The sequence below is a fragment of the Microtus oregoni genome, unplaced genomic scaffold (genome assembly GCF_018167655.1).
Source record: "Microtus oregoni isolate MIOR12 unplaced genomic scaffold, Mior012 000048F_ref0000485, whole genome shotgun sequence".
Taxonomy (NCBI): domain Eukaryota; kingdom Metazoa; phylum Chordata; class Mammalia; order Rodentia; family Cricetidae; genus Microtus; species Microtus oregoni.
The window spans coordinates 12,561,917-12,578,326 of NW_024543222.1; the positions used below are offsets into that span (position 1 = coordinate 12,561,917).

General features: G+C 48.6%; 1 protein-coding gene across 6 annotated transcripts in view; it reads left to right on the top strand.

The window, feature by feature from the left end:
- The window catches only part of Pitpnc1 (phosphatidylinositol transfer protein cytoplasmic 1), a 276,157-nt gene that overhangs the window by 212,985 nt on the left and 46,762 nt on the right, over positions 1-16,410 (top strand). For all 6 annotated transcript variants that reach the window (XM_041635717.1, XM_041635714.1, XM_041635719.1 and 3 more), the window contains exon 6: positions 11,364-11,459. In XM_041635717.1, the coding sequence (XP_041491651.1) occupies positions 11,364-11,459 (96 nt within the window). The remainder of the gene's footprint in view (positions 1-11,363; positions 11,460-16,410) is intronic.

Here is a 16,410-nt window from a genome sequence, read left to right on the forward strand (position 1 = left end):
CTCTGACTCTGGAGGGATTTTACTGCCCATCCACATCAAACAAAACACAGCCCACCAGGAAGATGTTGCAGTTTGTTCCTTGGTTTTGTTTTTTCGGACAGTAGATGCAATCTCTTATGATTCTTAAGTGGTTTGGGGCTGGTGCCCAATGCAGTGTTTTGTCCTGAGAGGTTCGGCAGGAGTGAGCCGGATGGAGACACAGGCCCTGAGGTACCTCAGGACACTCACTTGGCGAACGACAGAACAGAAACTCTCCAGAGAGCCAGGCTGTAGGCCTCTTCCCTTTGCCGACTCTCACTTGGTGACCCCAGCCAGACCCCAGCAACACCATCTGTACCCTGTACTTGATTCTCTTCCCGTAAGGCTGAGTGGAGAAACACATACCCGTAATTATCATGTGTCACTAACTCTCCCTATTCATGCAGAACACTCATTGTGTGGACTTAAAAAAAAAAAAAAAAAACCTTGAGGGAACCAGGGGGACCAAAGTCACCTCCGGCAGACAAACACCAAACAGGGAGGCCGGTGAAGGCCAGGCCAGCTGGGGCCTGCCAGCAGTTCCAGGCTCGATATCAATTTGTCAACTTGAGAGAAAACCAGTTGTTCCCGCTCCCAGAGACCACCTTGTGAACGAAATAAGAAAGAACTGGGGAAATTGGAGCTATTTTAAGCACAGTTTCGGAGATTTATTTTTGGACCCATTATTGATCCTACTGCAGGGAAACCATACACCAGTCCCTGTGCCAGTACCCACACCTGCCCACGGGAGGTGCTGGCCCCTCTCCTAGGTCCATCTGTGCCCGAGCAGGGGGAGGTTTTGCGCCCAGCTGCCCTCTGTGCCAAAACCAGAATAACTTCTGAAAAGACCTCGTTACAGCTACCCTGGGAACCGAAACTTAGGAGCTTTTCCCCCACCTTTAAAAGCCTTTTTCGTTAATGAATCCAGCTGTAGCTTTGTGGCCTGATGGATGCCTGTACCTCTCTGCCTCCCTCATAATCAGTGGCCACGGCCAAGAGCACCTCATTAGGACATGGTGGTGGTGTTTTGTTATTCTTCCCATGCCCCCACCCCGCCACCCTGTCCGCGCCCCTACCTCCAACCCCCAACACCCTCTTTCCGTGTTTGTCGCCACATTGCTTTTGAGCCTTCTCCACCATTGCATTAGCCTCGCTCAGGTGAGCCTGCGGATCGCCAGGTCCCGGCTGGAAATAGTTGACTGCCCTCGTATTTCACACGAGTGCCTTTTAGACTCGAACCCTGGACTCAAAGTGTCCCTTCCCTCAAAGGCCACACTGCTGTGAATTCCTCTCTACTGTGCAATCCTCTTTCCTGTCTCCGCCTTACCACTTTACCCAGCATCCTTTGCTCTTTGATCTCATTGTCCCCATTGTACCCTTTCTGTTGAACCTCACCAAGGAGCCACAGCCCTGAGTCATTCCTGTCCCTGCATCTCACCGACCAAGAGTGCTCATCGGGTTTCTGTCTTATTATAAAGTTGTGTATCCTTTAAGTTGGGTGGCAAAAGGAAAGACCACACGTGTACCCTGGAGGCTCTTGGAAGGTCGTGTTTGACCACTGAGAACAAAGTCTAGTGGCTTTTGCTGGCAAGTGCTCAGGGTGGTGAGTACCATCGTGGTCTGGATATGAAGAAAGGGATCTTGTGAGTCGAGGACTGTGGAGTTTGCTGCACTGCCCGCCGTACAGCTCTCTCCAGCCAGGAGGCAGAGTGCACTGTGCTGGGGGTCAGAGGTTGAACTCAGGGTGCCATGGGGCCGTGCTCCTCCCAAGGCTTCTGGAGCATCCTTCCTTGTCTCTTCCAGCTTCTAGCAGCACCAACCATTCCAGGCTCTGCCTCTCTCTGTATACCATGTACCAACTGCTCTTTGTCTTCATCGTGTCTACATCCCCATCCAGCACTCAAGAGACAGCAGAGGTAGGATCATGAATTCAGGGCCCAGTCTGACTGTTAACAAGATTCTGTCTTGGGGTAGGGATACAGATTCGCATAAGGACTGTGGCATTCAGTGGTAAAGCACTTGTCCAGCATCTACAAGGCTCTGGATTCTGTCAGAAATACCTATGACAAATTTCTCCTAAAACCCATCTTGCAAGCCATCTCGGCTGAGAGCTGTAATTTAGTTAAACTGTCACAGAAAATGGTTGTTCAATGACTAATATAAGAATCAAAAACCAGGTAGTACTGGCACACACCTTTAATCCCAGCACTCAGGAGGCAGAGGCAGGCAGATCTCTGATTTTGAGGCCCGTCTGGTCTACAGAGCTAGTTCCAAGACAGCCAAGGCTACACAATCTGAACTCAGTCTGTTCCCTCCTGTGGTTTAAGATGTGAGAGTTCTTTTCTTCTGTTTCTTCCCTTCCCAAGCCCCTTCCCCATCGTTGGAATCCTTGCTTGGGGCTCAGCATCCATGTTGGGAGCCCTGCCAGCAGGCCATGAAGAGAGAGAGCAGCCATCTTGTTCTACTTGGTATTTCCTGTCTGGTTTGGGCTGTATCTCCCCACCTAGGACTCCTGTCCTACAGGAGTGGAAGCCTGACAATCCCTCCCCCCCCCCCGATTCAGCAGCCCCTTTCCCAGTGGAGTGTAAAGCCACAGTATCTTCTCGGGCCTGATTCCACGGGGATTAATAGTGGTGCCATCTCTGACCCCTCAGTTGTGACTGTCCTCACGTGACCAACACACACAACAGTGCTGTTCCATCTCCACACTCCTCCCTGGATCCTACAGCAGCACAGCCTAGACATGTAGTCTAATCCCAAGGACAGGTTTCAGAGAGCTCTGGCCTTTGAAGTCCCTCCTCACTAAGTCTGTAGCTCTTCTCCAAGGTCACCCCAGAGTGGTAGGGGTGTGTCTAGCCAACACTGTGACACTCTGGGCCTGATCCCTCAGGACCCCCTAGAAAGCAAACCTTACGTGGAGAAGAGGTTTTTTTTCTCGTGTTTTATAGCATGCTAATATTGTGCAATAATCCTAAACTTCTGCCAACACACTAGGGTTGACAGCAATTCGCTGGGTTTTTATTGCTCCCAACACAGTGAAATGATAAATATTTAAGGCAATGCTTATATCACTACCAGAATTCTAATTACACAGTGTATACATATATTAAAATGTTATACTGACCTCGTAAATGTATATGGTTATTATTTTCAATTATTATTATTATTATTATTTTTTAGAAAATGCTGGGTGTGAGTCTAGGAGTAAAACATTTTTACAACATGCAGGAGGAGCTGAGTTTGCACACACACGCACACTTATAAACATTATGTATATGTATATATATTTGTATATAATATATACAAAGAATTAAATAAAAGTTTAAGAAATAGTAAACAGTAATTTATATGCTCTAAAGAGAAGCCAGAGTATTAAACAATTAGAATTTAGACAAAGGGCTGAGCATGTAGCCCAGCTGGTAGAGTGCTTGCCTAGCATGTATTATGGCCTGAGCTTTATCCCCAGTCCCAGGTATCATGGTGCAGGCTTGCAATCCCAGCCCTGAAGATCAGAAGTTCCAGGTCATCCTCAACCACCTACATAGTAAGTTTAAAACCAGACTGGGCTCCAAGGGACCGTGTGTTATAAAAAAAAAAAAAATGACAAAAAATGCAAACAGAAAGTCCCTCAAACCTAACACCCTGCAAGGTGACTGAGCTGTTGGTGAAGCCGAGGACAATAGAGGCAGACAGGTGAGATCCCTTGGCAGCCCCTTGTCGCTTCCCCACTGGGACAGCATCTCTCAAACTGAGCCCCTCACCTTCAAGCTTTGCTGCTCCCTGCTGGCATTGGAAAACTGTTTTCCCTTCCCCCTAACCAAAGGCCTAATGATGCTGTCCACCAGAGCCCTCTCTAGAGAAAGGCTGCCGTTTACCCAGCATTCCAGGCAATCCACCAGCCTTAATACCCCAAAGCCTGGGGCCAGTGGAACGTTTGATGAGGATTAAATAAAAGCCGCTCGCCTCCGACTGCCCTGCCAGATGGGGTTCTGATTCTACTCCAAGACCAAGGTCAGCCCAAGAGCGAGGCTGGGGCCATTTCTTCCCCTGGGACTCCGAAGCCCAGCAGTCAAGTCTCCAGGCACTGCACCTCAGCACTTGTGCGTTAGACCCTAGAGACTCCGAGCTATACCGTGCAGTCTCCTCCTGTCACAAAGGAGGAAACTCTTGACCTAATTTGAGCACCCATACTGTAGGCTCAGCACGACATAGAACTCCATCTCTGGGCGTTTCCAGCCTCAGCTTCACTCCCGTGTGCACACCCCCTCACACAGACAGAACACGGTAAACAGAATTTTGAAATGGGGGGTGGTAGAAGCCAAGCACTAACTCCCCAGAATTGTCCCCTGGCCTCCACACGTGTGTCTGGGCACATGTACCTGATCGCATGCTAAGACACAAAACAATGCTTTAAAGGCAATAAAAATATATTGCCTTAGGTGTCACAAAGAACGCAGGAATGACCTCTTCATATACATTATGATTGTGTAGTTTGGTGTTCTTGTGGGCCTCCTAACGTGGCAACAGGATCTGTCTCTCTGATTCTCTTGCCTGCTTTGGGGACCCTTTTCCTACTGCATTGCCTCGTCCAGCCTTGATATGAGGGGATGTGCCTCTTCTTACTGTAACTTGATATGCTATGTTTGGTTGATATTCCTGGGAGGTTTGCCTTTTTCTGAAGGGAAATGGAAGAGGAGTCGATCTGGGGAAAGGGTAGATGGCAGGGATTGGCAGGGATTGGGGGAGACTGGGAGGAGAGGAGTGGAGGAAACTGTGGTCAGATATAATATATGAGAGAAGAATGAAATAAAATTAAAAAAAAAACCTAGCCACTGGATGAAAGCTCACGTCCGGTATATGATATGACTGGAAGGCATGTAACACCTGCAGTGGGCACAGTTTAAATCTGCTCTTAAATTGGTCGTGGTGGCACACATCTTTAATCCCAGCACTCTGGAGGCGCGGAGACAGGCGACTCTCTGTGAGTTTAAGGTCAGCCTGGTCTGCAGAGTGAGTACCAGGACCGCCAGGGACACACAGAGAGACCTGTCTCAAACAAACAAACAAACAACAAACAAAACAACAAAATGCTCCCAAACCCCAGAGCAGGACTTGCCAAGGGCATCAGCACATAGAGTTCAGGAGCAGGTGAGGACATATTTGGTCTTGATCTCTGTCCTCTGAGCAGCTTCTCCGTTTCTTCATATCACAGTGATCCTTTCTGAATTTATTTGATTTTCTAATGATTTTGTTTTTCCTAATTCGAGGTGAGGTTTTACATGACCAAAATAAAGGCTACTGTCTGTGGGAAGGGTCATAGGATCACATGGTGAGGACGTTCACAGACACCGGTGTGAGTCTTTCCCCTGTAGACGCAAGCAAAGTCTTGGATCAATTCCCTGATTAGGACAGGCTTTGCCGTGTAAGGGGAACATGATGGCGGTGAGGCCAGAAGGCTTAGTTACCTATAAGCAAACACTATGAGTTCTCAAATCTCCACTCCTCCGAAGGACTGTGCCCATGGGGCCTGGGTCTGACTCAACATAATATTTTAACTAATTCAGGGTTTTCTTTGCTCCACCGCTTTCGACATCAACCAGAATGCGTTCTGCGCCACAGGTTCGGAACCCAGTGTTGAAACACTCGTGTAGGGCGCAGCTGTGACAGTACCTGTGGCACCTGCAGGCTCTTGAGGGAGAGTGTCGGGAGGTGAATTGTACCCTAATACAGCATTCGTTTTTCTGACAACTATAAAGCCTTTATCAAACTGTTACTCTATTGAAGCACTGAATTTAGGGAAAACTGAACCTATATTCATGGTCTCAGGTCCCTCATGTTTGACTTCAGAATAAAGTAACTCTTAATGGCAATATAGAGAGGTGTGCTTTAGTTTGCTGGAGGATGCAGATTTTTGCAGATGCAACTGAGGCATCTTTGAGGTTTGGTATGGGAGGAAGGGCAGCTGCAACTGGATAACATGGATCACGTGCTCTGTTGTGTCATTTGACTGGCTCTTGTTTAAATCTCATCTTCTCAAAATTCTGAGCCCCCAAGACCTTATCTTACACATCCGAGAGGCCCACTGTGGAACATACGTGGTGGGGGCTTAACTTTACCAGTCCTCTGAAGCATTGTCTCATCAGATTGACCTGTTTGAGCTAGTTCCAGGACAGGCTCCAAAGCTACATAGAAACCTTGTCTCGAAAAACCAAAAAAGAAAGAAAGCAGCTAGGCAGTGGTGGTACACATGTTTTAATCCCAGCACTTGGGAGGCAGAGGCAGGCAGATATCTGAGTTTGAGGCCAACCTGCTCTACAAAGCGAGTTTCAAGACAGCCAAGGGTTTACAGGCCATTTCCCATAGGCTGCAACCACCATCACCCTCCCCCTCCAAAAAAGTCAAACTCTAGAAATAAAACAAGAGGATGCAAAAATCTAGGGAGATGGCCCTATTTGAGGAGAAATCCAGAGTGCCAGTGGCAGGACACATCCCGTGTTGATGAACAAACATCAATAGAGAGGAACCCAGAGCATCCTCCTCGGTCAGGACCGTGTGACAGAAAGTAGTTGATCACACAGATCATCCTCATCTCCTTGGCCATTCTCCCACAGTGAGATACGTGGTTCTTGCTCTCCCCAGCTTCTTACTTTCCCCCTTAGGATTACATTGCTGAAAATCTTTGGATATAGATTATTTCAGCTCTATTTAACGGTCTTCCCTAAAGACAAATTCTCAAAGAGCACATTTCCTATAGTGGTGTGTGTGTGTGCGTGCGCGCGTGTGTGTGCATGTTGGTGTGTGTACACACGTGTGAGCAGGTGTTTACATGTATGCACAGACATGCAGAGGCCAGAGGTCAGCACCGGATATCTTCCTCAACTGCTCTCTGACCCGTTCTTTAGACATATTGACTACATAGGAGCTTTTCATAAAACCTTAAACACTAGAAAAAACACTGTCCTTGGGACCTGGCTCTCTGTCACCTCATCCCTGAAGGTGCCGAGCTCACGTGATTTCCTGTGTTCGGGCACTAGAAACCTACCTGTAAGTGTTGACGGCAAAGCAGAAGTCCCAGCACTTGGCATTCCGGGGACTTTGAAACACGTTAAGCATCTTATTAACAAAAGAGGCCAGGGATTGTACAACGGTTGCTCCTAATAGGACACCTGAGCCACTGAACCGGAGATGGATGAACACTGAGTCTGAAGGGCGTGCTCGGCGGTGGCTACCAGAACATAGGTTTTATGAGTAGCCAGAGGAGAGTCAGACTCCAGGGTCATCTTTCCAGAAAGAAGCAGGAAGCACTTCGGGCTGGTGAGATGGTGGTGAGGAGGTGGACTTTCATCATGGCGGAACCTCACTGGAGAGCCGGGAGCCATGCCCTCCGAGCTGAACGTCATTGGCACTGACTATATGACCTTACACTTTGGAACCTTTCTTATCTGAAAACTGGGGCTAATAATAGAGTTTTGCTCATGCCCACTCTCCCTAGGTTCACAGTCTGTTCATTTCCTTCTTCTTCAGCACGTTCTTTATTCCACCTCACGTGTTGGGAAGTAGCCTTGGTAACTTTCCAAGGGCAGGCGTCCAGCTGTCCCTGTCCCTGTCGTCCTCGAAGCCAGCCACGCCCTGTATGCAAGGGCGAAGCAGAAGGCAGAATGCATAGTCTTTTGAACAGGAGGAACATACTATCGGGAATTACCACTATCTAGTAGAAGCAACGTCCAAGATGGGACGAGAGCTGAGAAAGAAATACCCACAGAAGGGAACAATTGGAAAGGGCCCTCTCTCCATGACTAAGGTGCCAGATGCTGACACCTCTGGAAAAGGTGTGGCTGTCACCCCCAAGGTGGCAGAGGAGCTCCCCAGCTGGGTGCCAGGCACTGAACAACAGAAAGTCTTCTGGGACACAGGCAAGGTGAGGGTAGAGGCCAGGTGTGCCAATGGAGTTGGCCCACACTACCAGTGCAAGGCTGAAGTGTGCCCAGTGTCTCCGGAGGGCCAGAGAGAAGTGGTTCCTGGGCCCACTGCCAGGACTGCAAGGTCATTGAGTAACTGCCCTCCAGGCACACAGCAGGGCAGAACAGCATCTCTTTCCACAGACCGTGCACACCCTCCAGGACCCAAGCCCGAAAGAGGCTAACCTTTCCCCAGTAGTCTCCCTGGATCGCCCTTTATGGGCAAGCTTTAGTAGTACATGCTCTAGAGAGAAATGCTCACAGGGTCCTCTCCTTAGAGCTGGGAAGCGATAATGTGGTGTGTCGGTGATTCTTTCTAAGGTTCCAATTGCAGTGTGGAATTGGTTCAGTCACTAAAGTACTTGCCACACAAGCAAGAGGACCCGAGTTTACATTCGTAGCCCTCCTGTAAAAGTCAGGTGTGATGGCACCCTTTTGTAATCCCAGTGTTCGGGTGGGGTGGCAGATATAGGAGGATCCCTGGAGCCCACTGGCCAGCCAGGAGCCAAATGGATCCAGGTTCAATGAGAGACCCTGCTTCAGAAGATAAGGTTGAAGGGCCGGGGAGATGGCTCGGGGTAAAAGCACCTGCTGTGCAAGCATGAGGACCTGAGTTCAAATCCCCAGAACCCAAGAAATCAGGCAAGGGTGGTCATGTGATCCTGTAACTCCAGCTGTGTGGGGGCCTGGACACAGGTGGATCACCAGAGCTTGTAGGCCACCAGTCTAGGGCCAGGATCAGTTTAAGACCCCATCTCAAGGGTATAAGGCCAAGAGTGACAGAGCTGAAGACATGGCATCCTCCACGAGATACACATACCCTCACATCACACACACACACACACACACACACACACACACACACACACGGCAACTTAATCTTTTTTAAAAAATAGTAAAGTTGATGAAAGAAGACCCCTGATATCAATATCTGGCTCTCTCTCTTTCTCTCTCTCTCTCTCTCTCTCTCTCTCTGTGTGTGTGTGTGTGTGTGTGTGTGTGTGTGAGAGAGAGAGAGAGAGAGAGAGAAGATTGTATAATTAATGAGTTAAAATCAGCTTGCCAATGGCTCTCTTAACACCTGTCTACTTCCCTTTCTTTGAATACCGTACATTGCACCAATAAATGTCAAACCTCTTTGCTTCTCTTGTAATTTACTGTCTAGATCAGGAGTTCTGTTGTGTCTTCCTTCTCCTCCTGGTTTACACTTGAGAACGATGAGAGACTGACTCTGACTCCCACAATCTTTCATTTCATAACTGATTTTTTTCCACCCAGACCCGATTGGCTTGCCCACTGTCTGTTTCATTTCAAGGTAGTCCATCTGTCCATCCCAGACAGTAGGAGTGCCCAGAAGCATGGGATTGCAAGAGGCAGTAGGAGGAGCTGGGTTCATCTAAAGCCACGCTTTCTAAGCCTTCGAGGAATGTGCCACGGGCATCTCAAGGCAGGCTGGAAGTTCGTGTCCCCTGACCCGTCAGACCTCTCAACATATTAGAAGAGTAGGCAGTGGGGGGCCTGAGGACACGGCTCATTGGGTAAAATGCTTACTGAATCCGAGCACAAACATAAAAAGCTTATGTGTGGTGGCATGGAATGCTGGGAGACGGAGGCAGGAGGATCACAGCAGCTCACCGGCCAGCCTGTCTAGCTTCAGATTCAGCGAGATGCCCTGTTCCAAAATTAAGGGGAGAGTGACGGAGGGACTCTGGCTTCCACACTTGGCGTATGACCACTTACACATACGCACCGAAAAGGAGGAAGAAGGATAGAAAAGAGACAGTCGATAGAGCAAACAAACAGCAGGCTTGGCAGAGAGTTTCAGATTGATCACCGGGCTAAAACGTTCCCCTGTCAGGTGAAGAGCCCTCCCACACTGCGCCTCTGAAGGGTATAGTCATAGCAGCAACTGTGCATCGAGACAATGTTGGAAGGCATCTGCCGTCGTATTCTTACGAAATACCCCATCCTCTGTGGAAGAGTTCAAGGGGATCAGTGGTCATGGATGAGCCCCTGCAGTGAGGTGGGGTGCATCCTCCAAAGATAACGTGACTTTCCAAACCTAATCTGCTTCCTGTCCTTGAGAAGCTGCCTCATCACTTCAGACCAAAATATGGGTAGCTGTGTGCACACGTGCGTGTGTGGTGTTCTAGGCCAAAAGAACCTAGCCAAGCTGAACACTGTTCACATACAGATGAAATCGCACTCTTACATGATCGTAAAAAACATGCATTTGAGTTGAGGATATGGCTCAGCCGATAGAGTGTTTGCTTAGTGTACGTGAGGAGTGATGTGAGTCTGTAATCTCAATACTGGGAGGGTGGAGGCAGGAGAATCAGAAGTTTAAGGTTGTATCTGGCAGCCTGTGCAATAGTGAAACCCTGTCTCAAGAAAGAAACAGGGGAGGAAGCTGTGTGTGGTGGCGCACCCCTTTAGTCCTAGCACTCAGGATCTCTGTTAGTTCAAGACCAGCCTGGTCTACATAGTGAGTTCCAGGACAGCCAGGGAAACAAAGAAACCCTGACTTTAAAAAAAAAAAAATTTAAAAATGGCCAGGTGGTAGTGGCGGCACACACCTTTAATCCCAGCACTCTGGGAGACAGAGACAGGTGGATCTCTGTGAGTTCGAGCTCAGCCTGTTTCTACGAATGATATCTAACCCTAGGCAAAGGAAAGGGTTTGAGGTGTGTTTTCTCTTTGCCTGTCTTTTTTCTGCAATGAGAGCGTATTTGTGAATTAAACACATAAACTAAGTTAAGCAGGGGCTGATGAGATGCTCCGCAGGAAAAGGCACTTGCTGCCAGCCCTGACAACCCGAATCAGACTCCCCAGGACCCGCATGGTGGAAAGAGAACCAGCTCCAGCAGCTTGTCCTCTGACCTCCCCATGGCTGCCCTGGCATGCATAAACGCACACAAATAAATAAATGCAACATACTTTTTTTAAATCACCGAAAAGGCACACATATTTTTCCCCCCCCCGATCTTGGGCTGTGTCACCGCTTTTTGTCCCCGGTCTCACCAGACCCTCCCAGCCTCTGCTCAGATGAGCCTGCCAAAACCCAGCAGTCTTCAATTTTTTTGGAAGGCGTTTTTGGAAAAGACTTATTTCCTCATTCTTGAACTTCTAAAAACAGCCCACTTTTTCATCTACCCCTCAGCATGCAATGACAGATGCTACACCTGCCTCTGACGCGACAGAACCTAAGTGAGGAATAAAAGCCCGTAATGATTCTCGCACATTCTGCGGCAGGCGAAGCTAGGGCTGTGGGGGCCACGGGAAGGCGCGTGGTGAGGTGTCATCTCGCCTCAGGCATCGATGTCCTAGCCACGGGCACTCGGCAAGATTTCATCCACTGACCTTTGATGTGCTGCTCTGTCCTTTCAGATTTTTGACAGTGAAGCCAAAGACCTGGAAAGGGAAGTGTGCTTCATCGATATCGCCTGTGACGAAATTCCAGAGCGCTACTACAAAGAGTCTGAGGTGAGCCATCCAAATGGGAGAGTTTCGGATCCACTCATTCCTTCACTTCACACAGTGTTTGTGAAGCACTTCCTATGCCTAGAATCCTTCCATCTGTCTTTATGTTCATTTGGTTTAGTCTTGACATCTCACGGGTCCTTTAAGGTTGATTTTTTTTTTTTTATTTTGACGTGTGTGTTTTCCTGTCCACCAAGTGCATGCAGTGCCTCCAGAAGCCAAAAGAGGGCATCAGACCCCTGGGAACTCTAGTTATTGGTGGCTGTGAGCTGCTGGAAATTGAACCCAGATCCTTTGGAAGATCAGCCAACACTCTTAACCACTGAGCCATCTCTCCAGTCATCTCTGGGTTCTTTAATGCTGGACTCAGAATGAAGTCCCCAAGCCCATCACTAAATCCCGCTGCCACTCCCAACCATGTCCCCATTCCACTCGGCAGAGGGATCCCTGGGGCTAAGCATTCAACACGCTGGCTTTTCTGAACACAGCAGCCTGTCTGCGTGAGAATGCAGACAGCATTTCATTTCTGTCTTTGGAGTTTAACATAAAGAAAATCCTCAATCAAGCCTCAAAACTTTGATGGCTCATGTTGGCCCAGAAACATTCTCCCAAAATAGCAGGCACCTTCCCGAGAGCTTCTCTTCTCAGCTGAGAATCCTTGAGCCAGAACACTTTCCCCTCCGGCTCAGCCCCTACCAGAATCTGCCCTCTGCCTCGCTGCTCCCGCTTTACGGCACTGTTGGTGCTGGTCATCATTTATATCCCGTTAGTGTCTTATTAATGGCCGCGGATGAAGCTGGAGTGACCCGCTTAGAGGCAGTGTTCCAACCCTGGGACGATAACAGACACAGGGCTATTTTCGTTGTTTAGTGACATGCAGCCAATCATAGTATGTTTAGAATCAGGGCCCCAGACTTGTCCTTGAGCTGTAACACAGGGACCTTGAGGCTGTTCCCTCGGATTCATCAAGGCTGATTGAAGATGCCATGCATAAACCCATTGAAAGTAAATTCCGCGCTGCTGGGATGGTTGCGCATACAGTTAAAGGTGCTTCCAGCTAAGTCTTGACATCCTGAGTTCAATCCCCGAGACCTGCATGGAAGGCGTACAGTCAGACTCCCACAGGGTGTCCTCTGGTCTCCGTACACAGACTGTACACACACACACACACATACACACACACACACACCACACGTAAATAAATAAATAAGTACATAAAGAAATGTTTAAAAATGTTTTTAAACGTGAGTTCCAGTGTGTTACAAACTGGGCTTCCTTGTGCTTTAGATCTTTACCTCCCTATTGGGGGATTTGTTTGACTAGAAAAGTCTTACTTGGTTTTAGCAGATGCCCGCCTGATGCATTGCAGGCTGGACTTTGGTCCCTCAAGACTGGAAAAAGGCCATTTCGAATCACTCTGTGCCGCACGCATTCATCCAAAGGCTAAGCATACTGTTGTTATCAACTTTAGGAGACCCTGAAGCCAGCCAGACCTGTGTGCTTTAAGAAAAACCAAGTTGTGGCTAAAGAGATGGCTCAGCAGTTATAAAAGCCCTGATTGTTCTTCCAGAGGACCCGGGTTCGATTCCCAGCACCCACATGTGGTGGCTAACCACCATCTGTAACTTCAGCCTGGCGCCTTCCTCTGGCCTCTATGAGCACTGCATGCACATGTACACACACATGCAAACAAACATAAAATAAGACACATAAAATAAGCAAATGATAAATCTCAAAAAGATAAGTTTAAAGAAAATGAAGCTTAAAGGTCCAGATATGTTTCTGTATGCTTGGTAAGTTGAGGCAGGAGGAGTTTGAGGGCAGCCTGGGTGTTATAAATAGACCTTGTCTCAATCACACCAGAAAAGCTGAGGGGGGCGGGCAGAAGGGAAGCAGGAGTGGGGGAGGGAAGGGGTAAATAAAAAAATGAAAAGGAATTTTTGTGGTTTTATTAGTTTTATTTTAGTTGCATTTTGTGATGTATTGCACATGCTCTTTGGTTTGGGAGTTTGGGGGTTTTAGGGGGGGGCCTTATTTCTGATGCTTATAAATCCAGACCAGGTTTTTTTGGGCAATGCCTCTCCACCAGGGTACTGTCCCACACACTGTACCCAGGTCCAAGGAGGGGAGCTGAAGTCTTCTTTCTCTTTTCCCATTCCCCCTGGGAAGCCCCTGAGCCACACAGCCAAGACTGCCTCTCTCATTAAGGTGACCAGAGCTGGCACTTTTGCACTGGCTGGCTCCTGCCTGACAGCCAGCCCTCTTGCCACCACTAACCAGGGATTCAAAGGGACATGTCAGGGATGCAGGATCAGCTGATGGCCCAGCCGAAGGCCCAATTCTCATCTTTCAGGGACCCTGTCTCCTAGCAAGTCCACGGCCTGAGCGGCAGCTCCCAAGCCTCCTAAACTCAAGCTTCATTCTTTCTTGACTTTCTCTGTGTGTTTATGTATTTGTACACGTGTGTGCCACGTGTGTTTAGATGTCTGTGGAGGCCAGAAGAGGGCATCAGATCCCTGGAGCAGGAGTTGCAGGCAGCTCTGAGCCACCTGACGTGGGTGCTGAGCAGCAAACACTCACAACCACAGAGCCACCCTTCCAGCCCGTCTGTGCTTTTGCCCATGAGAGGGGCCCAAAGAGCAGTGCTGTTGTGTTTTCCTTTTAATCAGAGCAGAGAGATGGCTCTGGGGTGAAGCACCTCCTCTGCAAGAGTGGGGGTCTGAGTTTGGATCCCCGGAACCCAATAAAAGTCAGATGTTCCTATGACATAGAGCTGTGACCACAATGCCAGGGTCAGAGTCAGACAGGTCCCCCAAACTCACTGGCCAGCCGGGAGAGACTATCAGTGAGCACCAAGCTCAGTAAGGTATAGAATATTCATGAAAAACCCCCAATGTGTTCCGCTGGCCTCCACCTGTGTGTGCGCGCACACACGCACACAGACACACACACACGCCAGTGTGAACTCGGAGGGTCAAAGAGAGCACCTCTTTTAAGCCTCACAGAGACAAGGCTGTCTATGGAATTCAGAAAGTTCTTTGTGCCAAGTCACATGCCCAGGCTTGTCCGTGCCAGCAGAGCAGCAAAGAGGGTGGGATGTGCTCCATACAGTCTGCGCCCGCGATGAGGTTGATGCATGGCTCTTTGCTTCTGCCAAGACTGCCGTCCCGACTCGCTGATGCTCTGCCAAGATTTCAAGGTGAAGATGCAGGGGAGGAAAAAGGGACTGTGCAGAGGACACAAGCCAGGAGACCCATCCATACAGCCGAGGTGGCAGTTCCAGGGGTATAAAAACCAAACCTCATTTCCAACCTGCAGAACTGGTCCACACTGGGCAGTCTCAAAGTCAAGTTCACAGAGACCTCATATGAGGCAGATAGTATTGGCCAATGGTCCGTCTGGTTCTCTTGCATCTGGTTCTCATTTAGTGTGTTGGTTCAGAGGCTTGACTTCCATCATGACTGTATCCTGAGAAAATAGTCCATGTATCGGCCTCCTCCGTGCCGCCCCTGCAGCTACAACCCCTGCCTATAGAGGAAGGCATGTCTTTTAAATTTTCAGATATGCCTCCAGTACAAATGGGCAGGGAGAGAAAAAAAATGGAATTTCCTATTCAAGAATGTGGAGGATGAGCCAAATATAGCAGTGCATCCTCTAATCCCAGCACTTGGGAGGCAGAGGCAGGCAGATCTCTGTGAGTTCGAGGACAGCCTGGTCTACAGAGTGAGTTCCAGGACAGCCAGGGCTACACAGAGAAACCCTGCTGGAGGTGGGGGGCTGTGGGTTTGATGGTGTTGGCAGTGGTAAGAGTTTTGTTTGGGTTTTGTGGTTTGGTTTGGTTTCTAGATTTATTTTATGTGTTTGAATGTTTTGCCTGCATGCATGCATGCCTGAGAAGGCTGGAAGAGGGCATTGGATTCTCTAGAACTGGAGTTACGGAGGACTGTGAGCTCCCATGTGGGTGCTGGGAACTAACCCAGGTCCTCTGCAAGAGCATCGAGTGCTCTTGACTGCTGAGCGTCTCTCCAGATCTTTGCTATCTTTTGAGTTTGACTTTCTTATTCCAGATGAAGGAATTTCTCTCTCTCTGTCATCTTAGAGAATGGAAAAGTATTCATCTTACTGGTGGTAGAACTTAGTCATTTTGGTGAACTAATTTAATTTGGAACTTAAATAATGATGAAGAAGAGTTACCCAGGGCTCAGCCATGAAGAGCATTTGGTGGTCTCATAGAAAACCCAAATCCAGGTCCCAACACCCACATGAGACAGACAACTCACAAATGCCTTTAACCTGAGCTTCTAGAACCTGATGCCCCCTTCTACCTTCCACAGGCATCTGCATGCATGTGCACACACACTCACAGACACACATATATACACACACTCAGACACACACATATACACACTCACAGACACACACATACTCACACACACATACTCACACACACACTCACAGATACACACATACTCACAGACACACTCACACACATACACACTCACAGACACATACATACATACACACACACATATGCACACATGAAAACAAATAAAAAGAAGAGACACATAAGGCTGTCCCAGTAGCATGGGCCCCTTCTGTGGTAAGGAGGAACATGTGACCGGGAAGAGAGGATCTTTAGATGGAATTTGATTTAGGACTTTCTCCTTGGACTGAGGTGACTCTCTCCAGATCCCTGGATTATAGTCTCCCTGGCCCAAGCCTCCTCAGCAGCTGGTTCATCATTCACCACAGTTCCCACCATCTGTTGACTCCACTCTTGAGGGAGAAGAAGAGAACAAGGAGAAGCACATCCAACGTTTCCAATAACTGTCAAGGGTGAGAGAATAAATGTTATTTGCTAAGGACAGGCCCCCAGAAAGGGAACAGAAGCACCAGATGAGTAAATACTGCCGTCCTTAGCTGTCCCCTTCCAAACCTCTTGGCTCTCTCTAAT